General features: G+C 60.9%; 1 protein-coding gene across 4 annotated transcripts in view; it reads left to right on the top strand.

Annotated features, from left to right (window-relative positions):
* Nucleotides 1-4,586: 4,586 nt before the first annotated feature.
* PCDH1 (protocadherin 1) overlaps nucleotides 4,587-27,622 on the top strand; it is a 56,642-nt gene continuing 33,606 nt past the window's right edge. Inside the window, exons 1-3 of one of the 4 annotated variants that reach the window (XM_063413231.1) lie at nucleotides 4,587-4,791; nucleotides 11,781-12,595; nucleotides 14,125-16,317. In XM_063413231.1, the coding sequence (XP_063269301.1) occupies nucleotides 4,587-4,791; nucleotides 11,781-12,595; nucleotides 14,125-16,317 (3,213 nt within the window). The other 3 variants (XM_063413229.1, XM_063413228.1, XM_063413230.1) reach the window with 3 other exon arrangements.

Here is a 27,622-nt window from a genome sequence, read left to right as displayed (position 1 = left end):
GCCAAAGCTCAGTCAGCCACCAGGGTTTCATTCTGGGGCCCTGCTGCATCTACTTGAGGAGATCTTTGGTGCTGCAGAGGGTGGGTGGGGATTGGAGAAACCTTCCTGAACCCTGGGGCAGGGGATTGATTAATCAGTGCCTGAATAATTGCAGGGCACTGCAGACATTCTCTTCCCAATGCCCTGTGGAGGGAAGGGAGGAGGTGGAGGATCGGGCCAGGGAGGTCACTCACCCCAGCCCATCCTCGCCTCAGCCTCAGAGCTGCTCCCAGGATTAAATGGTTTCTTTTTTAAAGTGAGATCTAATCTGGTGACAAAAGCTGCAGCAGAGCTGTGAGCCCATCATCTCCCTGAGAAAAGCTCCTTCAGCCTTCAAATGCTTCCACCACTTGGATGCTGGATTTCAATCCAAGGCTGAATCTGCCTCTCTGCAGCTCCAGCCCTGCTCTTGTTACTCCTTGCTGTGGGATTCAAGGGTTCCCTGCTCTGTTTTCCACGTGGGAGGACACAGGCCAGGTGCTCAGATCAGCTGATAGCAGAGTTTAAGCAGCATCACAGCCCTAGGCCTGGCTTTTCCAGCCTGTGGTCGGGTCTGTGGTGCTGCTTCCAGCTCTCCTGGCGTTCCCCTGACATCCCCGAGTGTGGGTGCCAGACAAAGAGCTCCAGCAGGGCGCTGTTCACTGATTTTCAGCCCCCACACACCAGTACACAATGATGCCTAATGACTCTTTCACAGACAAATCTGCATCGCTGGACCTAGCAGATATTCTTGGGAGGGCTTAAACTTAAAGCTCCCCTGGTTGCTGGTTAAAAGCCAGGGTTCCTCTCCCCAGCCTGTATGGGCTTGTCCAGAGTCACTGCTTCCCAAGATCCCGCCTGAGGGCTTCAAACCCAAACGTCAGTCCCACACATATTCCGGATATCTGCAGCCATATACCCTCTGACCATTTAACCAGGTGAAAACATCCTCTTCCCTTTCTGTCTCATCACTCTGGGTGTCATTTTCCAGCTTTCCCAGCAAAGATTTCATCTCTTCATCTCCATCATTGATAAAAATGTTTCACAGCAGCGGACGAAGCGCGGGGCCCCGGGGGAGGGAGGTGGGAATAATGCTCCTTTCTGCTCTCTCCCCATTAGCAGCCCCCTCGGAGATCTGCCAGGGAAGCAGTTTGAATCCATTTCATCTGTGCCCTGTTAATTCCTTCTAATGCAAGTTTTAATCAAAATGTCAGGTGGAAGGAAGTCAAATGCCTCGGGGAGATCCGGGTGTGCTCTATCAACACAAGTGCCTCTCTCCCCCAGCTCGGTGATCCTGTCACACGGAGACAACAGCTCTGGGTGACAACCCTGCTGGCCCTGCCACCAACGCTGGCTGCAGCTCCCTAGGCTGGGGACATCCCATCACCAGGTGGGAGTTGTCCCAGGGATCCATGTGTGGATGGAAACCCACGGGACACCAGCAACCCCCCTGAGCAATGCCCTCAGCACCTTCTCCAAGCCCAGACCCACCTTTCCTCCTCATTCTCTGGGGAATGGCGCTCCCTGAGGAATGGGAGGAGCTTTCTGTGATGCTCAGCCCCAGTGTCCATCCAGGAGGAGCTTCCAGTGTGGAAATGGTGGAAACCATGTGGAGCTGAGGGACAGGGGACAGTGATCCCTGAGGAAAGGTCCCTGAGGAAGGGGAGGAGCTTTTGAGGCCGGATGAGGAGACTGGAGGTGCTCAGCCCCAGTGTCCGTCCAGGAGGAGCTTCCAGTGTGGCAACAGTAGAGCTCATGTGGCCCTGAGGGACAGTGGGCAGTGGTCCTGAGGATGGGGAAGAGCTTTCAGGGCTGGCTGAGGAGATGGGAGGTGCTGAGCGCCGGTGTCCACCCAGGAGGAGCTCCCAGCCTGCAGCCCGCCTGCCCTGGGATGTGGGGTGGGCCGAGCGCTGTGGGAGGACCTGGGCTCAGGGGCTTCCCCGGCTTGCAGGATCTTTCATCCTCCGTCACCACAAAGCCAGGCCAGATCTGCATTTGCAGCAGCCCACAGAAGCTGCCTCTGTTGTCTTATTTTTGTTATTTTTGAGAGGATATTTTAGCGCTGAGCACATTCCCTCCTGTTGCCATGGCAGCCGTGACAGGGGTTATATACCGTGAGAAAAATACCAAAATTAATGAGTGAGTGAAAGAGCAGCCAAGAGAAAAACAAGGTTAAAAAAAGAGTTAAAACAGTAATAAAAACAATCTCCCAATAATTTGGCAGCGAGCATCCCACAGGCAAGACGAGGCGGCGAACACCCGAGCCCCGGGGCCGCTCCGCGGGTCCCGGCCGGGGCTGGCTGCCCGCGCCCCGGGGCCGGAGCAGCGCCGCCCTCCGAGGGCTGCGCTGCCCCCGCGCCGTCCCGCCGACGCTCCGGATGGGGCTGCGCCCACCCCGCTCCTTCCCCCGCAAACCTGCAGCCCTCGGTGACGCAGGAGGCGAGCGGAGGAGAAGTTCTTTAATGTGCTCATTTCCTCGCATTTGGGTTTTGAGGATCTTTTTGTTTTTAATTGTAGAAACAAGCGGATTGTCAGAACATCTGTGTTATTAGCATTTGCTGCCCAAATCCGAGCTGCTGCTTCTCCTGCGGAGCCCAGAGCTGATGAGAGAGAACAGAGGAGCCTTTGAACTCCTAGCAGCAGACGGCAGCCAGGTTGCTGCGTGTGTGTGTTGGGGAGGGGGTATTTATTCTCTTGTAAGGTTCATTTGCTCTCTGTGTTTCCCTTTCTTCTCGCTTTCCCAGAGATTTAGCTGGATGCTCTTCCCTCGCAGGCTTTGTTCTTCTGACAAGGCCCCACCGGCACCGCGGAGCAGCCGCCTCTGTGCGATGCCGGAGCAGCCCAGCACGGGGCACCTGGAGCAGCCCAGCACGGGGCACCCAGAGCAGCCCAGCATGGGGCACCCAGAGCAGCCCAGCACGGGGCACCCAGAGCAGCCCAGCACGGGGCACCTGGCACAGCCCAGCACGGGGCACCCAGAGCAGCCCAGCACGGGGCACCCAGAGCAGCCCAGCACGGGGCACCCAGAGCAGCCCAGCACGGGGCACCCAGAGCAGCCCAGCACGGGGCACCTGGCACAGCCCAGCACGGGGCACCCGGAGCAGCCCAGCACGGGGCACCCAGAGCAGCCCAGCACGGGGCACCCAGAGCAGCCCAGCACGGGGCACCTGGCACAGCCCAGCCCAGGGACACAGAGCTCGGGGCGAGCCAGAGCCTCCAGCAGCAGCTCCAGGGGTGGTGGCACTGCCAGCCCTGGAGGGCCTCACGGAATAACTCTGCAGACAGAGCTAGAGCCTGAGGGTTTCTTGTCACTCAGACTGGCTCTGCTTTCTGGGAATGGTGAAGACAAGGTGAGGATGGGTGACTCATCTGGAACTGGTACATATTAGGATGGAATATTCTTCCCTGTGAGGGTGGTGAGACACAGGTTGCTCAGAAAAGCTGTGGATGCTCCATCCCCAGAAATGTTTAGGGCAAGGCTGGACAGGGCTTGGAGCACTCTGGGATAGGGCAAGCTGTCCCTGCCAGATGGAAGGGTGGAATGAGATGGTCTTGGAGGTCCTTTCGAACCAAACCATTCTGGGATTCTACAATAACACCAGGAGAAGGAAGTACAGGGAATGGCAAAGCTCCTTGTGTTGTCAGAGGGCAAGGAGCACTCTGGGAGGGGCTTTCCCAGGCCGTGGGGTGGAGAAGGGAGGCAGAGATGGATGAGGCAGCCCTGGGATGCCAGGCCAGCATGGCCTGCACATGGTGATCCCCCAGCTCCCCGGGCCATGGGTGCTGCTGCCACTGCAGAGGGCTCTGCCAGGCTCCTCTGGGCTGCACAGAGGTGGTTCCTGGTGCCAGGACACTTCTCACCCGCATTCCTAGAGCCTGCACCTGTCCTTCAGAAACGTGTCTGAGCAGAGGCTCAGGTGACAGTCACCAGTGTCCCACAGATCAGCGGCATCCAGTGATCCATGTGGTGCCCAGCTCCCCGGCACTCCCTGTGCTGCTGCGGATCGACTGCCCCGTGACTCTTGTGAAATGCAAACCTTTGGTCCCCAGCAATCTCTAAAGTTTGCTGTCCCTGCTTCATGGGCAGCCTCGGATCCACGGGGTCACTCCCTCGGATCCTCCCTTTGCTCCAGCTCTCCGACCCTGCAAGGAGGGCTGCCAGTCACCGATCCATCAAATCTCCCCATGTCTACAGAGCGTTCCGTCCCCTGTCCCTGCCCAGCTCAGGCTGGATCAGCAGGGCACAGCCTGACAAACCCCACAGCTCCTCTCCCTGCCCCAAAGGTGGGCTGTGACCTTCCCTGCCTTCTCACTCCACATCTTCTGCTAAATTGGCTTCATGTGAATTGACACTCGGAAAAAACACCCCGCACACGGACGCGGAGGAGCCGAAAGTCTGGGAGAGCCGGGTTTCCATCGGGAGGGATGACTCCCCGGCCGCCTTTTCCTGCCGAGCGGGAGGCAGCCCTGCCACGGGTTCAACCCGCTTGTTGCCGGGGAAAAGCGGGGAGATTTGGGAGAAAAGCACGGCAATTCTGGGGGGAAAACGGGGTGATTTAGGGGGTGAGATGGAGCCGGGCTGCTCCGAGCGGGCAGGCGCAGCCTCTAGATGGTGCAGTCATGCAGCCGAGCTGAGCATGTGTGCAGCGAAGGGCGCTGCGCAACAGGTTGGCGTAGCTCAGCGGGGAGACGCGCTCCCATCCTCGCTGCGGCGGAGCGGGAAGGACTTTCCAGCATCCTGGCGAGAAATCCGCGCCGCAACCGGCCCGGAAGGCGGGTGAGGGGCAGCGCCACGGGCTGCGCGACCCTCGGAGGGTGCTGAGGGTTTTGGCAGGGTCGGGCTGCAGCTCCAGCCCCCGGCAGGGAGCGAGGCCGCTCCTTGCAGGAGCACGGAGGCGGCGGAGGCAGCAAGGGAAGGGACAGCCCCGGATCACGCTGTCCCCAGGCCCCGCGGGCTTTGCTCGGCCAGCCGAGGGGCCGGGTTGAGGAGCCAGCTGAGGGAGAACAGCTTGTGAAGGCATCGCGGGGGCGCTGGGAACTCGCCGGTGCTTTGGGAGCCGCAGGTGCTCCGTGCCTGCTCGCCCCGACACCCCGCAATAAATAAAGCCGTGATTCACCGAGGTGTGCCGGCAGGGCACAGCGGCCACTCCAGCCCCACCACCGCAGCCAGCAGAGGAGCTGTGCAGCCTGCTGGCAGCCCTGCTGGGCCGGGGGGCCGCGCTGGGGTGGGGACAGCCCCCGGGAGCTCGGTCCCACGGAGGGACCCTCCCGGCTGCGCTGGCCGGGTCCCTGGCCCTGCGCAGGGGGCTTGTGGGGCTGTGAAGCGCCGGCTGGAAGAATAAATGAGCCAATTAATTATTAAGAGCACCGAGAGGGGAGTGAAAAGGGAGACCTGAGCCGCACGTGTGCGGGCAGGGAGCGGAGGGGTCCCCGGGCTGAGGGGGCGCTGGGGGCCGCGGGGACCCCCGTTTTCCACGGGCACGGCGCTGGGCGCGGTGGCGGCAGCCCAGGGCCGGCCGGCTCTGCCCGGCAGCCGCTGCCCGCTCGTCCCGGCAGCCCGGCCGGGCTCGGGATCTGATAAGGAGCCGGAGCTCCACCTCCCCGTGGCGGCGGCGAGAGGCGGAGGCAGCGGCGGGCGGGGGGGGAAGGGGCCGTGCCTGCGCTGCGCTTCCCCTGCACATCCTCACACACACCGAGGGACGGAGGCGGGCACGGACCGAGCTGCCCACCGGGGCTGCCTCCAGCCTGAGCCGCCGCTCCGCCGGAGGAGCCGCAGCCCCGGCCCGGGGAGGGGGGCGGTTCCCACGGGACATTTATATATTTTTGCCCCCCCTCCCCCCTTTTTTTTTCCTTTTTCTTTTTTTTTTTTTTTTTAATTTTTAATTTTTTTAAATTTGGTTTTCATCCGTGGATAACGCTCGAGAGGAGCCGGGGGGGTGGGGGGAGCCCGGTCCCGGCGGGAAGGAGGCGATGGGGACGCCGCGGGACCAGCGCGCAGGGGCTCGGCACGGAGCGCAGCGCCGGCACCATCCAAGTAAGAGCTGCGGGGGGCCTGGACCCCCGCCCGCAGCCAGGCAGAGCCGCGGGGGGGTGCGGGATGCCCCGCGCTGGAGCTCGACGCCGTGCGGGAGCGCGGGGCCGGGCGGCGGCGGGAGCGGCGCTGGCGAGCATCCCGCTGCCGAGCATCCCGCATCCCTCCGCTCCCCTCCGCGCCGGGCTGCGCGGGGCTCCGCGGCCAGCGGGGCGGCTCCCGCCTCTCCCGGTCCTGCCCGGCGCTGCCACTTGTTGTGCGGAGCGGAGCGGAGCGCGGCCAGCCCCGCGCAGAGCCGCGCAGGGCGGGCGGTGGCTGCGGGAGGGCGGCTGTGGCGGGGGGTGCGCGCGTGTTTCGGGGTGTTTATTTTTCCGCGTGGGGGTGGCCCTGGGTGTGTGTCCCTCGTCCAGCCCTGGGTGTGTGCGCCCGCGGGCTGCGCGGCTGCGTGGGAGCCGCAGAAGTTGCGGGTGAGCCGGGAGCCGGCTGGGAGCGGGGCTGTGCGTGAGCCGGAGCGGCGGCGCGGCGGGGCGCGGGGGTCCGCGTGGGGTGCGGTGACACCGGGGTGCGGGGACGCGAGTGAGGTGCGTGTGTCTGTGTGCGGAGCTGTGTGCTTGTGGCGGGGTGTGCGGGCGGTGAGTGTGTCAGCGGGCTGTGTGTGAGTGTGAGCTTGTCAGCGGGCTGTGCGTGCGGGTGAGTGTGTCAGCCGGCTCTGAGCCTGCGGGTGAGTGTGTCAGCGGGCTCCGAGTGTGTCAGCGGGCTCCGAGTGTGTCAGCGGGCTGTGCGTGCCTGCGCCGCGAAGGATCCCTCTTTCCCTATACGCGAGGTTGAGCGCGAAGCCGGTGCCGGCAGAGCGTCTCCCGTGGTTTTTTCCACGGGTGTCTGCGTGCGTGTGTCCGTGCGTGTGTCCGTGCGTGTGTCCGTGTGTGTGTCCGTGTCCCTGTGCGTGTGCGCGGGGCTGGCGGAGCCGCCTGGGGGAGCGGGGGCTCCGCTCCCCTCCGCGCCCGCAGCCGGAGCCGGCGGCAGCCGGAGCCTCAGCCCGGGCAGCGCCGCGGGGACCGGGGAGCCTCGGCCGCGGCGGCCGGCAGCGGAGCTCGGCCTCCATCCTCTCTCGCAGCCGCCGCAGCCGGCAGCAGCGGCTCCCCCGGCGCGCTGCGAGGCCGGAGGGGACCCTGTCCCCCTTCCCCAAGGTCCCCCCAGCCCTCCCGGCTGCACCCCCGGAGCGGAGCTGCTCCTGCTGTGCCCGGCTCTCAGCGGCCCTGCCGGGGTGTTTCAGGCCCGCGACATTTTTGTCTTCCCCCGGGGCCCGTCTCCAGCCGGGGTGGAGGGTGGGATGGCAGCGGGAGGGGACAGGAGCCCCGAGTGGCTGTGGGGGACCCACGGGTGGGAGGATGGCGGGTGCCACTCCAGGGAGGCTCTGACAGGTCTCTGCCTCGCTGGCTGCTAGAGTTGGAAGGGATGAGGAGAAGGCAGCATGAGGAGGGAGGGCCCTGGGCTTTGCCAGCTTTTCATCACTGCCCAGCTCCTCGGGGGTGATTTTGGGGTGACGCTGTTGCCAGGCCAGCGGGGTTCCTCCTCGCGGGGTGCTCTGGCTCCGGGCGCTCGGGCCCAGCCTGCAGAAACGCCGAGCAGCCGCAGTGGCAGCCGGGGCTGGAGCAAATCCTGGGACGTGCTACGGAATACCCAGGATTCAGCCCATCCGTGCCTTGGGTGCAGGGCTGACCATCAGCCGTGTTCTCGGCTGACACGATCCCTGGTCTCCGTGCCGGGCTGGGATGAGCTGTGTGCCGCTTGCTGGGATGTTGCTCCAGCTCCGGGTGTCGGAGCAGGGCTGGGGGGAGCGTGGGGCGGGGGATTAGCACTTGTGTGCTCGGTGCAGGGCTTGGACAGACTTGTAAGCCGTGGCTCCGAGCCACGCAATCAGCCGTTGGGAGCAAGGAGAGGCTGGACTTTGGTGCCCATTCCCGAAGCGGTGCTGCCTCCCGTGGAACGGGGCCAGGAGGCTGTGGGAATCACAGGGAGCACAGGCTTGTTCAAGCAGTTGCTTAAATTCGCGGCGCTTTATAACCTCTCTCTCATTAAGGCTTGTTTTTTTTTTGGTGGAGATGGCTGAATTCTGTCGGATTTTGCATGCCACTGTCCTCCGAGAGCTTCCCAGTCATGCATTAAGCAGCGTGACTAACGCCTCTCTCATGTGGTTCAGTCTCTCTCACACTCTCCCCGTAGGGAGAATTGTGTGTGTGGAGGAATAGTTGTTTTGGGAGGGGTTTTTATTTTTAAGTGCTCTGTGCTTTGCCAGCAGGTTGGAAAAAGGTGCCTGGCACCAGAGAAGAAAGTGTGGGATGGTCCTTAGATCCCATGGGAAAATAGCCTGGTGCCTTGGACTGGTCCCTGGGAAGCCTGTGTCTCCTGAACAGACGTGCTTGTGGAGGCTTCCTCCTCCTCCTCCTCTTCCTCCTCCTCCTCCTCCTCCTCCTCACGCCCAGCTCTGGGCTCTCACGTCTGCGCTGTGTCATTTGCACCCCTGGGTGCTGAGCAGGATTCCTGACCCTGCCGATTCCTTATCCTGCTGAGTCCAGGGCCCCTCCTGCCTTCCAGAACTGCCCCTCAGGCTCTCAGCCCTCTCCTCCTCCCACCTCCCTGCTCTGCAGGGTTCCTTCCTTCACCTGCAGGAATGGGGCTTGGGTTCAGACTCCAGCTCTGGTTTTGGAGCAGAAATCCTGGGTGCTTGGCACCTTTGGGTGACACCCTTCCTTCTCTAGGCTGGCACAGGGCTTGTGGTATTTCCAGCTGCTGGGCCCTCCCTCCCAGCTCCCTCAGCCGTGTGAGGCATCAGCACTGCCTTGAGACTTTCCCCTTTCCCTGTGATCTTTCACCTCGCACCGGGTTTAGTCAGGACGTGGCTACGTCACTGGCAGCCAGGGCCCAGCCCAGTGCAAACAGCCCAGTGCAAACAACACCCAGCAGCGGGCATGGTGCCTCTCCCAGCCCGGGCATCCTCCGGGAGCCCTTTCCCAGCAGCTGGAGCTGGCCATCTTCCCTGCTCCCACTCACAGCCATCCCCAATGGGAGCGCAGGGCTGAGGGGGTTCAGGGCAGGCTCACCCCGTGGAGGCAGCTGGGTGTGGGGGGTCGGTGTGAGCACACCCCGGGGGTGTGGCAGGCACGAGTGTGACCCAGGTGCCACTGTCCCCGCTCGGGTGGCACCACACACATGCACAGGCAGCGGTGCCGGGGCACATGCACCGTGTGGGGCACACACAGAGGCAGGAGCGCCAGCTCACACCCGGGGCACGGCCCAGAGCAGGCAGGGATGTGTTCCTTGCCCTGTGTGACACAGCTGCACAGGGTGTGATGTGTGTGCCTTTCCCTACAGCAGTGCCGGCAGGTGCACACCCTGGAGTGCTCACGGTGCACACCCGGCACAGGCACACGCGTGTGTGCACACACTGCCCGTGCTGATGCAGAGATCTGTTGTGTTTCTGCTCGGCTCCTGACCTCCTCCATCCTCAGCCTGGCCCAGGGATGGAAGAGGTCTTTCTCCGCTCATCCCTTCCTCCTGGAATCCCACATCCCAGTGCCAGTGGGGGCGGTTGTGCTCGGCCTCAGCCAGCTGGGGATGGCTCTGCTCTGCACACGAAGGAAGTGGCAGGACAAGAGAACAGAGGCAAGCTTGGCTTCAGGGCCACAGTCTCCTCTCCAGGCACGAAGATGTATTTTCACTGCAGAGGCAGAGCTCATCTCTTCCATGTGCCGTGTCCATGGGGAAGCAGAGGGGTGGAGGGGCTGGGAGCTGTTGGCTTGTGGGCAGTACCAAGGAGGACAGTGCAGGGTGTTCCTCCTGCTGATGGCCCGTGCAATGCCAGGCAAACCAGGAACTGGGCTCTTGCTGTGTGGCACCGCGGAGGGGGATGGTGATGGAGCGCTTGCCCATGGAGCATTTGCTTATCCTCAGGTGCAGAGTATGGAGGGAGGGAGCAATGGGAGCGGTGAGAGCAGGGCGATGCTGTGGGGCCTTGGAAGATGTTTGTGGCTGTTAATTTTAGGGCACCCAATCCCTGGGTTTTGGATGCCAGTGAGCTGCATTGAGCCCCTTTATGCTCACAGCTCAGCAGAAGCTGTGTGGGTGCTCCTGGACCCTGGAGGCGGAAAACGTGTTCCCAGAACAGAAACCAGAGAACGGGAAAGCTGATGGCCAAGCACAGCCTCAGACAGGGGCTTGGTGGCAGGGCATGAGGCTTGGCACAGGAGGGGACAGTCTATGGGACTGGCAGTGTGCCTGGCACGGCCTGGGCAGTGTGTGGTCACGGAAAGGAGGTGCCAGTGGCAGGGGCAGTGGTTCAGGGGTGCAGCAGTGCAGGGGTGTCTCTGCAATGCAGGGGGGCAGCGCTCGCAGAACTGCCGCTGCAGCAGCGGGGTGGGCACTGGCACAGGGTGGGCACCCAGTGCGTGCCATGTCCCAGACTGGAGTGGGAGGGAATGGGAAGGAACAGTGTGTCTGCAGTGAGGAAGGGAACAGGAGCTGCTGGCGCAGGGTGTGGGGTTGCCTAGTGACTGTGCAGCGAGGGGGATGCTGTGCTGCCGTTGCAGTGCGCCGGGGCTGGGCACTGCCGGGGGCTGCCCGGGGGGTTCCTGCACTGCAGCGCAGCCTGGGCAGGGACCCGGTGTCCCTCTGACTGCCAGGGGCAGCGGGGGTGGTAGTGCTCCACAGGCAGTGCGGGAGGGATGATGCTCAGGGCCCCTGCATCCCTGCAGTGCCGGGTGGGTGGTGCCTCTGTACCTCGCAGTGCAAGACTGGCAGTGCCACTGTGCTGGCAGAGCAGCTAGGGCACTGCTGCTCTGTCCCTGCCACAGCGGTGCCCCACGGCCCTGCAGTGCTGGAGGGGTGGCAGCCCTGCATCTCCGCAGCGCCCCGTGGCCCCGCAGTGCCCTGCAGCCCTGCAGTGCTGGAAGGGCGGCATCCCTGGAGTGCCTCGTGTTCCTGCAGTGCTGGATGGGCAGCAGTCCTGCAATGTCCTGTGTCCCTGAAGTGATGGCTGCTGCTGTTCCTGCAGTGCAGGCAGTGATGGATGGGAGGGAGCAGTATGCTGGCAGTGCCCCGTGTCCTTGGGTGGGTGTCAGCCTTGTATCCCTTCAATGTCCCAATCTCTGCAGTGCTGGATGGGTGTCAGCCCCACATCCCTGCAGTGCTGGATGGGTGTCAGCCCCCCATCCCCGCAGAGCAGGCCGAGCTCCCCACTTGGTGCTCCCGTTTCTGCAGCCCTGGCAGCTGCATGCAGTGCCCGCGTGTCCCTGCTGTGTGTGGTAGGCAGTGCCCCTGCATTGGTGGCAGACAATGCTCCTGTGTTTGGGTGGTGAGAAGCTGTCTCGGAGTCTGGCCGGCTCCCATCGGGTTGTTGGCAGCAGGCTGCCTGCAGTCCACCCTGTTACTGTGCCTCGCTGGGTCTAATTACAGTTGGTGTGGTGACGAAGAGGGTGGACAGTGGCAGGAGTGGCTTCCTGCAAGTGACAGGGCTGAGGTTTCAATGACAGGGTTACTCACTCCAGCAGGGCGTTGCAGGAACTCTGCAAGCTGGGACGGGTCCTCCGGGGCACTGGAGGCTGCCAGGAGCCAGCCCCAGTAGCCCCTTCCCTTTGGGAGCCATGCCAGGACTGTGTGCGGCCCCACATGGCGCAGTGGGATAAGCCAGGGGAGCGGGCTGGTCCCTAACCTCCGGTGTCTGTGTCTCCTCCAGCTCCCCTGCAGCGCAGGATGAACCCGCTGGCATCCTGCCTGGGCCTGTGGCTCCTCTGCCAGCTCCCTGCCCTGGCCTCGGGGACACGTGCCATCTACAAAGTGCAGGAGGAGCAACCCCCCAACACCCTCATAGGGAGCCTGGCCTCCGACTACGGCTTACCGGACATGGGGCACCTCTACAAGCTGGAAGTGGGGGCCCCGTACCTCCGTGTGGATGGCAAGACTGGGGACATCTACACCACAGAGACCTCCATTGACCGGGAGAACCTGCGGGAGTGCCAGCACCTCCTGCCCGGAGAGCCCTGCTTCCTGGAGTTCGAAGTGTCCATCACCAACCTGAATGCCAACAGCAGCCCGCGCCTGCTCGAGGGGCAGATCGAGGTGCTCGACATCAACGACAACACCCCCAACTTCGCCTCGCCCGTCCTCACCCTCTCCATCCCCGAAAACACCAACATTGGGACGCTCTTCCCCATCCCCCTGGCCATGGACCGGGACTCAGGCCCCAATGGTGTTGCCTCCTACGAGCTGATGGCCGGTCCGGAGGCGCAGGAGCTCTTTGGGCTGCAGGTGGCCGAGGACCAGGAGGAGAAGCAGCCTCAGCTGATCGTCATGGGGAACCTGGACCGGGAGCAGTGGGACTCCTACGACCTGACCATCAAGGTGCAGGATGGGGGGAACCCCCCGCGGGCGAGCAGTGCCCTGCTCCGCATCACCATCCTGGACATGAACGACAACGCGCCCAAGTTCGAGAAGGCCCTCTACGAGGCAGAGCTCTCTGAAAACAGCCCTGTGGGGCACTCTGTCCTCCAGGTGAGTGTGGGGGACTCTTCTCGTCACCCTTTCCCCTCCTGCCTGGCTGCAGGGACAACCCAGGAGCATCCACACGGCCGTGGTTCCTCCAGGGAGGAGGGAGGGTTGGATGGAGGAACCCACAGTGTCACCCAGGGCCAGTGGGCAGGCAGGTCCCTTTGATGTCACATCTGCTCGAGTGAGGTTGGAGAGGATGTGCAGGATGTGCGGGTGGGGCTGCAGGACACGGCTGAGGGGCAGCAGCAGGGCTGCGGGGAGCAGGGTTCTGGGTTACTGGGAGGGCTGGGACCTGAGGGCCACCAGGAGTCTGGCTTGGGGCCAGTGCGGTCTCAGTGCTGCCCGCAGACAAGACATAGGACCCTTTCATAAGTTGCATTCCCTTGGCCACTCCATGGAAACTCGGGAGGTGGGGACAGGGAGCATCCCTGCTGCCCATGCGTGGGGCTGGCCGTGGCTCCGGAGGTGCCCTGCTGTCTGCAGGGAGCGGGGCTCTGCCTCGTCTTGGACAGCGCTGCAAACTGGCCCGGAGAGCCCAAGGGGCTGGATCTTGGTGGATTTGGCTTGGAGGGGGCATTGAGATGATAGTAGTCGACATCTGTTTATCTGCAGCTGCCATCTTAATAAGCGGAGCGCGGCCAGCTCTCATCTGCCTGCTAATTCTGATGTGAATTTTTTAAGAATTCATTTTTCACTGTTAGGAGAAAGGGAGTTGGAAGCAGATAAGGGAGCTGCATGGCCGGGAGGAGAATGGGCTGAGACTCCGCTGCTGCCATTGCTCAGCTTTTATCTTTCAGGGGGAAAATGACTTCCGCCTGTTTTGTGAGTGGAGGTAAAAGGTGGAATTTACATTTAACAACTTTCGTTCTCCATCCAAATCTGCTGAGCAAGATAACGGCAGAGCAGCAAATGGTGCAGAGAAGAGGCTGCTCAGAGAGCCGATTAGGGAGGCAAATGTTAGACAAACCTCATCTTCTTTAGAAAGCAAATAATAGGTGTAGAGGCAGGTTTATGGGGATGCAGGGCTCCTGGCGGGTGGGCAGGGATGGACAGTGCTGTGCAGGGCTCAGGCAGCCCCAGTCCCTGCTTGGCTGCATCCCCGCATGCCGTGATGGAGCTGCTGCAGCTCCGCACATCGCTGCCTCCCTCCTCACCCTCACCTGAGCCAGGCAGCTGCTCCAGCCCCTCCTCGGGGGCACAGCTGGAGCTGTCCCTCCCTGCTGCTGGCTGGGTCTCAGTGGCACAGTTCCATGGCTCTGGAGGATTCCCTGCATGCCGGAGCCGGCCGGGAGGGGAGCACAGCCAACCGGCCCAGCCGGTTTCTCCGGAAGAGCGAGGCAAAGCCTCCGTGCCTGAGGGCGGCTCCCAGCCGCTCTGCCGGTCCCAGGGTCTTTGCCCCACAGTCCTTGGCCCCAGAAGAGGAAATCCTGGTTTTTCCCCCATCTGTCCCCAGGGAAGACCGCAGCGGTTAGTGGAGGGGCTCGTTCTGCCGTGCCCTCGTCCTGCTCACTGAATGTCCCTCTGTCCCCCAGGTGAAAGCCAACGACTCAGATCAGGGCGCCAACGCCGAGATCGACTACTCCTTCCACCAGGCCTCGGACATGGTGCGGCGGCTGTTGCGCCTGGACCGCGCCACGGGGCTCATCACCGTGCAGGGCCCCATCGACCGCGAGGACATCGGCACCCTCAAGTTCTCTGTCATGGCCAAGGACAAAGGCGCCAACCCCAAGAGCGCCCGCACGCAGGTGGTGGTCACCATCAAGGACATGAACGACAACGCGCCCTCCATAGAGATACGGGGCATAGGGTTGGTCACCCACCAGGATGGCATGGCCAACATCTCGGAGGACGTGCCAGTAGAGACAGCAGTGGCTCTGGTGCAGGTGTCTGACCGAGATGAGGGTGAAAACGCTGTGGTGACCTGCGTGGTGGCTGGTGACGTCCCCTTCCAGCTGCGCCAGGCGAGTGAAACAGGGAGCGACAGCAAGAAGAAATACTTCCTGCAGACCACCACGCCGCTGGACTATGAGTCGGTGAAGGAGTACACGATCGAGATTGTGGCCGTGGACTCAGGGAACCCGCCTCTCTCCAGCACCAACTCCTTGAAGGTGCAGGTGATGGACGTCAACGACAACGCCCCTGTCTTCAGCCAGAGCTTCACTGAGGTGGCCTTCCCTGAGAACAATGAGCCCGATGAGCTGGTCATGGAGGTGAGTGCCACTGATGCTGACAGTGGCTCCAACGCCCAGCTGGTTTATTCCCTGGTGACAGACCCCTCCTCCAAGGGCGCCTTCACCATTGACCCTGACTCCGGGGAGATCCGGGTGAAGGCGGTGCTGGATCGAGAGCAGCGGGAACGCTACGAGTTCTTGGTGGTGGCAGAAGATAAGGGCAGCCCCAGCAAGCAGGGCACAGCGTCTGTGGCCATCAACGTCATGGACAGGAATGACAACGACCCCAAGTTCATGCTGAGTGGCTACAACTTCTCGGTGATGGAGAACATGCCGCCCCTCAGCCCCGTGGGCATGGTGACGGTCATCGATGCTGACAAAGGAGAAAATGCCCGGATCCAGCTGTCAGTGGAGCAAGACAATGGGGATTTTGTCATCCAAAATGGCACTGGCACCATCCTCTCCAGCATCTCTTTCGACCGGGAGCAGCAGAGCACCTACACCTTCCGACTCAAGGCAGTGGACGGTGGGGATCCCCCCAGGTCTGCCTACGTGGGGGTGACCATCAACGTCTTGGATGAGAATGACAATGCCCCCTTCATCACTTCCCCCTCCAATGCCACCTACAAGCACATCCTGCCCCACACCAGCCCTGGCCAGCAGGTGAGCAAGGTCAAGGCGGAGGACATCGACTCGGGCATCAACGCCGAGCTGATCTACAGCATCACAGGAGGAAACCCCTTCGAGCTCTTCCAGATCTCCCCGCAGAGCGGAGACATCACCCTGGAGAAGGAGATCCTGCGCAAGCACCACGGCCTACACCGCCTGGTCGTGCGTGTCAACGACAAGGGCAAGCCCTCTCGGCACGGCACGGCTCTGGTGCACTTCTACGTCAACGAGACGCTGGCCAACCGCACGCTGCTGGACACGCTGGTGGGGCACAGCCTGGACACCCCGCTGGACATCGACATCGCCGGCGACCCTGAGTACGAGCGCAGCAAGCAGCGGAGCAACATCCTCTTCGGGGTCATCGCCGGCATCGTGGCCGTCACCCTGGTCATCGTGCTGGTGGTCCTGGTGCGCTACTGCCGGCAGCGCGAGGCCAAGAGCGGCTACCAGGCAGGCAAGAAGGAGACCAAGGACCTGTATGCACCCAAGCAGGCCAGCAAGAGTGGGAAGAGCAAGGGCAAGGTGAAGAAGAGCAAGTCTCCCAAGCCGCCCAAACCCACGGAGGATGAGGAGGAGACGGGGCTGCAGAAATCACTCAAGTTCAACCTCATGAACGACTCTGTCAGTGACAGCCCGCGGATCCACCTGCCCCTGAACTACCCTCCGGGCAGCCCGGACCTGGGCCGCCACTACCGCTCCAACTCGCCGCTGCCCTCCATCCAGCTGCAGCCTCAGTCACCCTCCGCCTCCAAGAAGCACCAAGTGGTGCAGGACCTGCCGGCCACCAACACCTTTGTTGGCACCGGGGACAACAACTCGACGGGCTCCGAGCAGTACTCGGACTACAGCTACCGCACCAACCCCCAGAAATACACCAACAAGCAGGTAGGAGAGCTCATCCTGAGGCCGGCAGCGGCCCCCCCGCTGCACCGGGGAGCCATCTGGACAGAGGTGTGGGAGTGAGCGAGGACTGGCCCCCAGCCCTGCATGTGTGCCCAGGGTGCTGCCGTTGGACTACCCTGGAGCCCAGCTACAGAGCGTGGGCGTGGTGCAGGGAGGGGATGGGGAGGTGTGGGGGAGGCCAAAAACTGTCTGAGCCCTTGTCAGAGCGCCCGGGGCTGGGTCCTGGTGGCGCTGCCTGGGTGATGGTGATGCGAAGGGTACTGCATGTGTGTGGCTCTGCATGTGGGGCTCCGGGCAGGGAATGCCACACGCTTGTGTCCCCTCTGGGGACCACTCTAAGAGCACCAAGGAGGGCGATGCCCACCCTCCCATCCCTCCCTCCTCTTGGGCTGGCTCCTGGGGAGGAGGGACTGGTCCTGCTCCTGCCACAGCTGGGTTCCAGCCCTGCCCTGCTCCAGGCAGCAGTTGGGAAGGCTCTGGCCTCACTGTTGCCAGCCCAGCTCTGCTGGTGTGGCTGAACCTGCCACCATCCCTGCACCAGGGTGCCTCAGAGGGAGCTCTGCGCCCGCTGTGGCTGCCCGGGCAGGTGGGGCTGGGTGGAGGAGCAAAGCTCTGCCTTTTTCCCAGGCTCAGGCTCCTGCTTCCCCCAGGCACGGGCCCTCTGCCACAGCTGGCGCGGTGAAATCCGGGCTTTCCTTAGCACGAGCACCAGGCCTGGAGCTGTGGCTCTGCGGGAGAGGGTCTGCAGATCCTGGTGACACAGGAACAGCCCGTCCGTGTGGCGGCCCTGGGGCTGTGCTGGGGCCAGGGAGAGGGGCACTGGGAGCCTGCTGCGGTCGGGTCACTGCTCTTGGTGTCGCCGGGGGGTTCTCTGCGTGCAGGGCAGGGCAGAGGCAGGTCTTGGCTGCTCGCTGGTGTGCACTGGAGCTTGGAGCTGAGCCACGAGGTCGTGGGCTGAGTGCAGAGCTTGCAGGACCCTTCTTCTCGGGCTGTCTGGCCACTTAGGAGCTTGCACCACTTTTCTGCTTTGGCACTTCTGTCCTTAACCAGCCAGGGAGGGAGAGGGGGAGCGAGTGCCTGTGGCTTTGCCTAATTCCTGGGGCCCCATGGGTGAGGACCACCCACTCCCCCCCGTGCTGTACCCCCTGTGCCCCGTGAGACCCCTGCCCCCTTCTTTGTACCCCGGTGAGCGGCAGGCTGGGCTCCTGCCGTGGGGCTGAGCTCAGCTGCCATGTTGGATTTGACTTCAATAAAGTTTTCTATTTTTGACCAGTTGTGCCTTATTTTCCCTGCTGCCCCTGAGGAGGCTCTCACTCCCAGCAATTTCCCAGGCATATTTTCCATGTCCTTGGCCATTGGAGCACTCGGGCCCTGTGGAGGCCAGAAATGATGCTCACGTGGGCCAGCCATCTCCACAAACCCTCCATCACACCCCAGCATGGTCAGTCCAGAGGCCTCATGGTGCTGACCCTTCATCCCCAGGTTGACGTGTCCCATGTCCAGTCACTACCTGGCCCTCTGAAGATGTTCCTTCAGGACAGGCTTCCCAACACCTGCACACACACACACACACACATATGTGGATGTGGACGCAGTCTGAACCACGGCCCAGCCCGCCCAGCTTTCATTTCATTTCATTTCGCACCAACATCCTCCCTCAAAGCTTCTCCTGGTTGATCCTCACATCCTCCTGAGCCACACCCAGGTCCCACAGCCGGGGCGTGCAGAGCAGATCCCTGTGCCTGGCTAGGCTGACCCAAATCCCGCTGGCGCGGGCTGGCAGCCGCGGCTCCCGCCCGCCGCAGTGCTGCAATGAGGGCGCACGCGGTTGCAGATGGAGCCTTGGCATGTCAGCAGCGCCCGGATCCCGGTGCTCCCCCACCCTGGGAGGTGATGGGGAGGAGAGATCCTCTCAGGAAGGCTCGCTGGAGCTGGGTGGTCCTGCTCCCCACCCAGATGGCTCTGCCCCGTATGGGATCTCCTGGCGGGATGGATGGGGGTGATGCCAATGCCATGGGGCTCACCCAGGGTCTTCTCTCCACCTGGTTGGAGAAAAGATGGATCCTGGCAGGCAGGAACAGTCCAACACCCCTTTCCCACCATCCCAATATCCCATCTCAGAGACCCCCTCCCTGGCCACCTGTTCTTGTTTCTCCTGGTTCTTCTTCCAAACTGGGGCACCCATCCCTGCTCCTGTCACACCAGTTCACCTCTTCCCCAGGGCCTCCAGTGGCCTCAGAAGGCTGCCGGGGCCGAGGAGCTCTGGCTTTGGGAGAGATTAGATCAGCCGGGGAAACCAGTGGTTCTGGCTTCGGTGGTTTGAGCCCTGTGCCAGCCTTGGCTCTCACAGCCTCCTCGTTTGTTTTGCTAACAGCATAAGGTTTTATCTTGAACCATCCAGGAAGTGTCTGGGCCTCCTGGGCAGGCAGGGCTGGGACCCGCGGGGAGATGTGATGGCTGCAGAGGAGGAAAGGAGACACCGGCAACCACCTCAATAAGTGCTCCCCGCAGGGCTGGGCGGGCAGTCTGGGGGCTTGGCTCAGCCCTGCTATCTGCTTCCCTTTGGGAACTTTCTGAGAGGAGTTTCCCTTCCTTCCTTGTCTTCAGCAGCTCTTTGATGAACCCGGGGTAAGAACTCAGGCGCTGGCGTGGGGAGCGGCTCTTTCTTCTGCCTGGCTCCCAGGCTCCATCATTTTTTACCGGGAGGGGATATTCTACATCCTTTCCCAAGAACTGCCCCGGGTCCTTACAGCCCCCCACCACTCGGGAAGGCGCTGGAGTGGTGTGAACTTGAGCGAGCTCAGCTGCGGTTCCTGCACCTGCCCGCGGGCTCGGGGTGCGGTGCAGCATTAATTACTCTCTGCGGGAGGGGAGGAGAGGAATATTGTAGCTGTAATGGACAGAAATGAAATCGTCTTGTTTGAGAATTTAGCTCAGAGTCTCCATAAATTGCAGGTTTAGGTGCTGGCAGATGTCTGGGAAAGTCTCCCACTGTCCTGGGTCAGTGGGTTTTCTCAAGGTCGTTCACGTGGAATGAGCTGATAAATGGATCCAGCAAGGAGGTGCAGATGGAGCCTCACTGAGGGTTCATGGGGGACCTGCCCTGCTTTTCCCCAGTTTCAGAGAGACGCTGTGCTGGGAGCAGTTCCTCCGCACTGTGAATCAGCTCCTGCTCCTGGGATCAACTGGGCTCAGGTCAGATTTGGCTCTGCCAGGCTGAGATCGAATGAGAGAGGTGTCATTGAGGGGCTGCAGATCCCTGGATCTGCTGGAAGACTGGCTGTGTCAAAGCACAGCAGCTTGTGAGCATCCCTGGGGTGCCTGGGGGAGCTGAGGGAGCACAGGACAGGGTGGGGAATGGGTCGTGCACTGTGCTGGGGCACTGGGAGGATGCTGAGGGCACCACAGGCAAGGCAGGACGGTGCGGTGGCTCCTGGCATGTCTGTGCTGGGGACTTGGGTTGATGGCAGGGAGTGAGAGCACCGTGGGGTATTTGGGACCTCAAAATGAGGAGCTCCAGCCACGGAAGAAGAGCAACCCCTGGCAGAGGCTGATGTGCAGCCAGAGGCAGCGTGGGTGTGCGCAGGCTGTGCTGCAGGGGGAGGTGACAGCGGGGTGTACCCAGCCTGCGCCCCGTGCGTGGGTGGTGCTCACTGCCAGCACCCTGCGGAGGTGGCACGGAGGGGAGCGTGGTCTGTGACAAGGGGACAAGGGACACACTGTGTGTCAGGGGTAGGGGATCCAGGGGATGCAGCTGGAGACTCGCCCCGGGAGTAAAACCCCTGTCCCCAAGGAGGTGGCAGTGGGGACAATGCAGCCTGGACTGTGGTAGGAGGTGGCACAGGGAGTGCACAGCCCTGAGGAGAGGGGGGCTGTGCTATGTGGACACAGTGACAGCAGGTGACAGCAGGGTGGGCAGCCTTGGCCAGGTGACAACTCTGTAAGCGGTGTCTGCAAAGAGATAGAGGCACTTCCTGTCCCTAACCTGTCAAGGAGATCATCGGGACTCTCCTGCCTGGCAGTCCCTGGCCCCACCAGCACTGGGACCTCGTCCTTTCTCCCTTGAAGGCTCACCCAGCCTGTGCTCCGTGCCTGGGTCTCCCCACATGGGGCTGGGTGACAGCGCTGCCCAGTTCCCCTCTTGCCATTCCTCCCTGCCCTCCTCTTCCTCTCCCTTCTCACAGCCTCAGCCTCTCCCGTGCCTGATGCCCTTGGAGCCAGCGTTGGCCTTTCCTTGGATCTGGGGAACTCCTCCTTTATCCTCCCCAAATCTTCCCGCTTCTTTCACGACTGTGTCTGCTCCTCCCCACCCTCTCTCCTGATCTCTCCCTTCACCCTGGCTTTCCCCAGTCTCTCCTGACCGTGCTGGCCCCAGTACAGAGGGATACTGAGCCCTCCCAGAGCAGGGCTGAGCCCCTGGCTGGCTCTGCCGGCCGAGCTGTGGATCCTGGGGGATGAAAGCCCTGGCTGTGTGTGCAGCCGCCCGCTCCAAGCCTCCCTTATTGATATTCCCAGCACTGCTCTGCCCGCTCGGCCGGGCTCTCAGCTGCAGTGCTGTTCCCTGGAGCGGGGCCCAGCCCTGCAGGCTGCTTCACCCAACACCCAAACCCTGGGGCAGAACCCAGGGCTGTGACAGCGTGTGGTCCATGCATGTCCGTGTGGTCCCTGCGTGTCCCTGTGGTCCCTGAGTGTCCCCGTGGTCCCTGCGTGTCCCCAGGCACTCGGTGGCCCCTCAGCCCACGGAGCACCCCCAGGCTGTGGGTGGGTGAGGCACAGAGGGTGGGATGCAGCTGGAGGGGGTGGAGGGTTGGGTGTTCCCAGGTGAGGACAGAGCTGGGATGTTCTGGGATGGGATGGAAGGAGGCTGGAGTAATGAGAGGGTGTGGGATGTAGGACAGGCCAGGGAAGGTGTTGTGGAGGGAACGAGGGCTAAGGAGTGCCTGGAGCAAAGGGCACAGAGTGGCTGGAGTTGTGTCAGGGCTGGGGAGGGCTGCCCTGGGAGCCGTGGGACAACAGCAAAGGGGTGGCTGCTGTGCTCTGGTGTCCCTGGAGCTGCTGGCCAGCCAGGACCCCCAGAGTGAATCCCCCTGTGTGGGACTGTGCCAGGGCAGGTCCCAAAGAGCCCCTGTGTGGTTTCTGGGGTGTTGGACACTCAGGCCCCGTGGTGCCCTGGTAAATCTCCCGCTGGTTGGCACATCCTTTGGAATGCTGAGCCTGTGCCAGGCCCAAATCACCTTCCTGCCCCTCTGCCCTCATCCCCACACCCCTGACCTGTGAGAGCACCTGCCAGGAGCCCTGGGCACGGCCCATCCCCAAGGCACAGCTGTGCTGCCATTGCACAACCCAGCTCTGCTCCTGGGAGAAACCAAGATGGCCAGGGGAGATTATTCCAGAAGAGGCTCTTCCTGCAGTGCCCTGACCCTTCAGCAGCTCAGAAAGCACAGACAGCTTGGCTGAGGCACAGGAGCACTGAACAGGGGTGTGGAGGTCACCCCTGGCATCTTGGTGCCACTTTTCTTGTCACCTCTGACTGTGGCTGCAGAATCCACCAGTCCAGCCTGGGTGAAGCTCAGCCTTGGCTTCACCCCTGGAGTCAGACCTGCAGCTCAGACTCATCCCCCCAGCAGGTCCTTCCTTGACCTTGTATTTTGTCCTGACCCTTTCTGTACTTCAAGGAGAGCCACAAAAAAATGGAGACAGATTTTACACAGGTAGAAAGTGATGGGACAAGGAAAACTCTTAAACTGAAAGAGGAGAGATTTAGATGGGATGCTGGGAAGGAATGATTCCCCAGGGTGGGCAGGTCCTGGCACAGGGTGCCCAGAGCCGCTGTGGCTGCCCCTGGATCCCTGGCAGTGCCCAAGGCCAGGCTGGACATTTGGGCTTGGAGCAGCCTGGGACAGTGGGAGGTGTCCCTGCCATGGCAGGGGGTGGGATGGGCTTTAAGGTTCCTTGCAACTCAAACCATTCCATGATTCTATTCTCTGACCTTCTGAACTGTTCTGGAGGTCTCTGCACCCTTGAGGACCTGGTTTCCATTTCCTACCTGTAGTAAAGGCATTATTTTCCCAGTGTGATTCCCAACCCAACCCTCTCGAGAGGAAGAGGAGGTCAGGCAGAGGACCAGAAAGAAAACAACTCCCTCAGATCCCTTAAAAAACATTCCTGGTTGTTTTGCATCAATGCCTTGTGTGGTGGAAGCTGTTTACTGCCTCAGCCCTTCAGCTGCTTGCAGGGAAGCGTGGGTGGGTTTGTGGTGGGAGTGTGGGTTGTGACCTGCCAGGAGAGCAGGGGAAGGCTCCAGCACCTCCTCATTTCCATCCTCCTGGCACTCACAGCCCGGCCTTGTGGGTCCTGCCCAGAGATCCCTGAAGATGCCCCTTCCCCGGGATGTAAACATCCTTCTGAGCTCCTCCTGGCTTGCAAAACACCTCTCTGATCTCCTATCTGCACGTGGCACGGGGATCCTGGCATGTTCCACCAAAGTTCAGGGCCATCCTGTGGGGAGGGCAGCAAGTCCCCTCCTCTCTCCCTGGGAGCTGCTCCCGCTCTGGAGCTCCGGAGCAGCGTGCCCTGATTCAGCTCCTTGGAGATATCTTGAAAGGCCCCAGCAAGCTGAAAGCCTGCAGCTATTCTGCTCCCACATGGCCTGGTGCTCACATCCTCCCAGCTCCCCGGGGCTCAGGGCAGCTGTCTGGGAGGCTCTGGCAGAGATGTGGCCGTGCTGGGGGCACCTCGTGGCTGAGCTCTGGACTGAGACCCTGCTGGAAGTGTCCTGCTGCAGCGATGTGAGATGTTCCTCTCACGCTCATCCATTCATCTTCCTGCTTGTTCATCAAAAGCACTCGAGCCCTGTGGAAAGCAGAACTCATGTTTCAGATGTTTGAAGGGCCCTTCATTCTCATTCAGGCTGGGCGAAACCTTTTGGGGTGTTGTGATTTCAGGCTCTGTAAGTGCCTGGAGGAGCTTGGGTGGTTTTTTTTCCCAAGGATTTCAAGTGGATCACAGTTTATTAGGGACTATCAGGGTGTCTCTTGCCCAGAGACCTCAGAAATCTTTGCTAAAGTGCTGGAAATTTGTCTGGAGCCAGGATGTGGTTTGGCCAAGGATGTGACGGCAATCCTGGGATTTGAGGAGCTCACCTATCCCAGGGGTCCCTGCCAGTGGGAATGGGGATTGGGGCAGTGCAGGCAAGATAAGTGGCCCCAAGAAGCCTTCCTGTGACTTGTCCTACCTGTTCGATGTCTCCAAAGGAAGGTTGCCTCACCTGGTATCACCATTCATTGGGAGGTGCAGACCACTAAAGTGAGGGCTCTGCCCATCTCTGCAGTGTGTGGGTGCCCAGACCTCGGGAACAGGCACGATTCCTCGGGCAGACAGGAAAAGCTGCTGCCCTTCTCCTGTGGAAATCGAGCTGGTTGCAAAACAAGTTTGCCCTCAGAGGAAAATTTTCAATTTGAAAGCAAATCAGGAGGAATTGACAGGTCTTCCCCCTATTTCCCAAATCAATCAGAATACATATTATATATAAATATTTTTTTTCTAGTGATTTCTAAAGGTATGATTCTGCCTGACCTTTTTGAGTTGAGCTCCATAATTAATACTTGGCTGGAGTCCTGAAGTGAAAGGTACCTTTGCAAGAGCATCATTTTTTCATTTTCACGTGTCAGCAAAGATCTCCCCCCACACCCCAACCCTGAAACAAGGAGCTCGCTTGAATAATGATCTGGTTTCAGCAAATTGACAGCTTTTCTGTGGAAAGGCTTCCATGGAAGCATTCCTGGTTATCTCCCTTCCTTTTAATAGAGTCCTGAGTCCACAGCTTCAGACCCCCTGCCCTCCCCAGAGCCTTCAACACTCCCTGTCAGCTCCACTGGGTGCAACTGGGAGCCAGATTAGCTCATTATTTTCCCAGCATTATTTTCCCACTCTGCAGCTGTTGGATTCCTCGAGGGTTGTATTCAAGTGTTGCTCCCGGTTCCGGAAGCTTTGTCTCCCTGGGATCTTCAGATGGTTTTAACGTGATTATGAGGCCTCCTGCTGCGTCCAGGGCAATTTCCACTCCACACCAACCATCTCCAGAATAGCTCCATTATCAGCTGGATGGTGACAGGCATTCCAGGACAGCACGGCCACGCCAATTTAGACATCATTCCATAAAGATAATGACCCCTTTCGATTTTACTGTTCACCCTTCCGATGATTTATTTCTGTATTTTCCTTGCCCATCTTCATTTCACCCAAAGAAAAGCCAAATGGCACCTCCTGGATGGGCTCAGAGCTGGGATAGGCTGAGGTTAGGCAGGCTCTGTCCCCAGGCTGCCTAAATGGGTTTCTAATTGCGTTAGATCTTGCTCTGAGTTAGATAAATTCGATCTGACCAGGCAGGTTGGCACCGGGCTTTGGCGGCTTCTTTGAGCATCATGCAAATTTCAGGAGGCTTCAGGGCACCTATGTGGAGTCAGCCCGCATTTTCCCTGGATTTATTCATTAAATAGTGCCTCGGGAGCTGATGTCCATTTGAGGCTGACTGCTCTGCTATCATTATTTCGGCAGGACTTGGAGACTGGCTCTGCTGACTGCAAGGTCAGCACTCGCTAATTGTCAGCAGAGCAGCCACTCAGGAGGGGGAGCAGGCGCTTTTTGGGGTAATACCTGGGTTTGGGAGGTGGGACTCCATGGATTCCTGCCTGCTTCTCCTCTGGTTGTGGATTCCTTCTCTGGTTTGCCAACAGTGAAAGAGCTGAAGGGTTGTTGGGAACTGGGGATGGACACAGGGATTTGTGGGCAGACACAGCCACCACACGAGACCCCGTGAGCATCCCGGGCCAGAGCTGTCACCCCATGGCTGATGTGCCCTGTGGGACCCCAGTGGCTGTGCTGGAGGTGACCCCAGTGAGTCAGACTGGCAGGTCACAGATTTGGGCCTTTAATGTCATCCAGAATTGCCAGGGTTCTTTGGGAGACTCCACCTTCAGGGACAAAGCTAGGGAGGGCCTGAAGGAGTGTTTTGAGTAGAAGGATGGGTCTCACAGGTGTACACAAGCAACATCTTGGCTGGAGGATGGCTCCCTCCATTTCCCCCCTGGTCCAAAGCTGGTGGAGCCCCTGGGACCCGATCCCATGCTCGGCACCAGCCCTTCCCTCAATTCCTTTGTGTTGTGCAAACAGGGAGCAGCTCTGGGAATGCAGCTGGGTCTGCTGAACCAACTGCACACCTGGAGAGGCTGGGGCAGGGCAGGGAGGCACCCTTGGGTGCTGGCAGACAGGCAGACAGGACCCCCAGGCCACCAAGGGCAGGAGCAGAGGGGAGCTGTAGATGCCAGGAGGTGTCACCAAGCCAGGGCAGTGCTTGTCTTGCCCCTTGTCCCTTGTCCCTGCCCCTGTCCCTCAGGGTGCTGCTGTGCCAGGAAATGCCCTGAGCTCTTCCCATCACCTGCAGGGTGAGTGCAGAATGAGCAGGGAGGGCTCTTGGGGGGCTTCTCCTGCAGAAATCAGTGCAGTGGCTGCACAGTGTGCTGCTGGAGGGTCCTGGAAAAGGATGGGAAGAGCTGTCTCAGCTTCATCCTCACCCCAGCAGGGCAGCAGAAGCTCTCGTGGCCCAGATGAGCTGTGAAATGGTCGGCTCAGGGACCAGCTGAGCCTGTGTCCTGTTTCCTGGAGCTTGAGCGTTGCCCTGGGTGGTTTTGGCAATTCAGCTCCAGCTTTCCTCGAGGCCTGCCCTGGTTTCCATGGACATAATATTCCCCTCAGCCTCCTGCTCCCAAGGCTGTGCTGCACTGCGCCGGAGCCCCACTCCTCGCCAGGCAAAGCAAATCATTCCCAAGCCTCCACCCACGGAAAGCTGGCTCTGGGTCGCTCCAAGCATGGTCCCTGGGTTTATCTTTCTCCCTTTCTGTCCATATCCAGGGATGTTGCATCGCTCCAGGTTGGTTTGTAAGGGAGAGGGGTTCATGCATCCATCTGAAGTTGAGCGGCTCCCGTGCCACAATGGCCCCCTTGTCACTTATTTTGATATTCCAGGCGCTGGCTCTGACACTGCCTTTCACTCCCGGCCCTGTGAGTTGCTGCATTGTGGCAGCTCTTGGGGAAGCAGCTCCTTTGGCAGCTGCCTGAAAGGAGCTTCTGGCATGTGGGGAGGCACAGGAGCTGCCAGGGGAGCTGGGAGCCGCGGATCCCGCATTGGGATCAGCAGCCAGCCGGTGAACAGGGGTTGGATTTTCCCCACTGTGCTCGGGGAGGGGGGAGCAGGGTGGCTCCCCTCCATCCCTGCCAGCAGGAAAAGGGTGCCCAGGGCAGAGTTTATGGTTTCCTTTGTGAACAGTGGAATTTCCCCTGCTGCTCAGTCCCTGCCCTCTGCACAGGCGGTGATGTCATGGGTTTGTGGGGACATCCCAAATTCCCGTTCCCTCCTGGCACTGCTGTCACTTGGGCTGAGTTTGTTTTCCCTGGGTTTAGCAAGGAGAATCAGCCTGGTGCAGGTCCTGGTGGGAGCTGGAGGTGTTTGAATGAGGGAAGGAAGGGGCAGGAGGGATCAGAGGGGCTAAGGAGTGCAGGGTCCCCTTAGCCCCCTCCAGCATCCGTGAGTGGGAGTCCTCATGGAATCATTAAGGTTGGAAAGATCATCAAGATTTGGCATCAGCCAGCCCAGAGCACTGAGTGCCACCTCCAGTCATTCCTTGAACACCTCCAGGGATGGTGATTCCACCACCCTCCTTCCAGTGCCTGACCACCCTTTCCATGCAGAAACTTCTCCCAGTATAATTTTTCTAACGTGCCCTCATGGCAGAAGGAATCAGCAGTCAGGGGTCGGTGTTGGGGGGTTTGGGCTGTGCAGCCAGGACCAGGTAGGTCAGGGACAGCCCATGAAAATTCCTCACCAAAACAAGCTCCTGCTGCTGCCAGACGAGCCCCAAAACTGGAGCTATGGGTTTGGGCCTGGCTTCCCTGTGGCTGGAAAACTGGGGAAGAGCTGGAAGGGGCACAGGGAGGGGCAGCAGGGCTGGAAGGGGCACAGGGAAGGGCAGGAGGACTGGAAGGGGCACAGGGAAGGGCAGGAGGACTGGAAGGTGCACAAGGAGGGGCAGCAGGGCTGGAAGGGGCACAGGGAGGGGCAGCAGCACTGGCCAGACCTGCCTGGTGCCTGCAGCAGGACCTGGCAGAGCAGGATGCAGCCTGGATTTGTGGAATTGGAAAGGGGCAGAGCGAGGAGCAATTACTGCTGTTCCCTCACAACCCTGCAGGTAGGAGAAGTTCAAGGGGAAATGAGCAGGCAGCAGAGGCAGGA

Source organism: Prinia subflava, chromosome 16, assembly GCF_021018805.1.
Source record: "Prinia subflava isolate CZ2003 ecotype Zambia chromosome 16, Cam_Psub_1.2, whole genome shotgun sequence".
Classification (NCBI taxonomy): domain Eukaryota; kingdom Metazoa; phylum Chordata; class Aves; order Passeriformes; family Cisticolidae; genus Prinia; species Prinia subflava.
The sequence above is the reverse complement of the archived record's forward strand: the minus strand, read 5'-3'. Positions and strand labels throughout refer to the sequence as shown.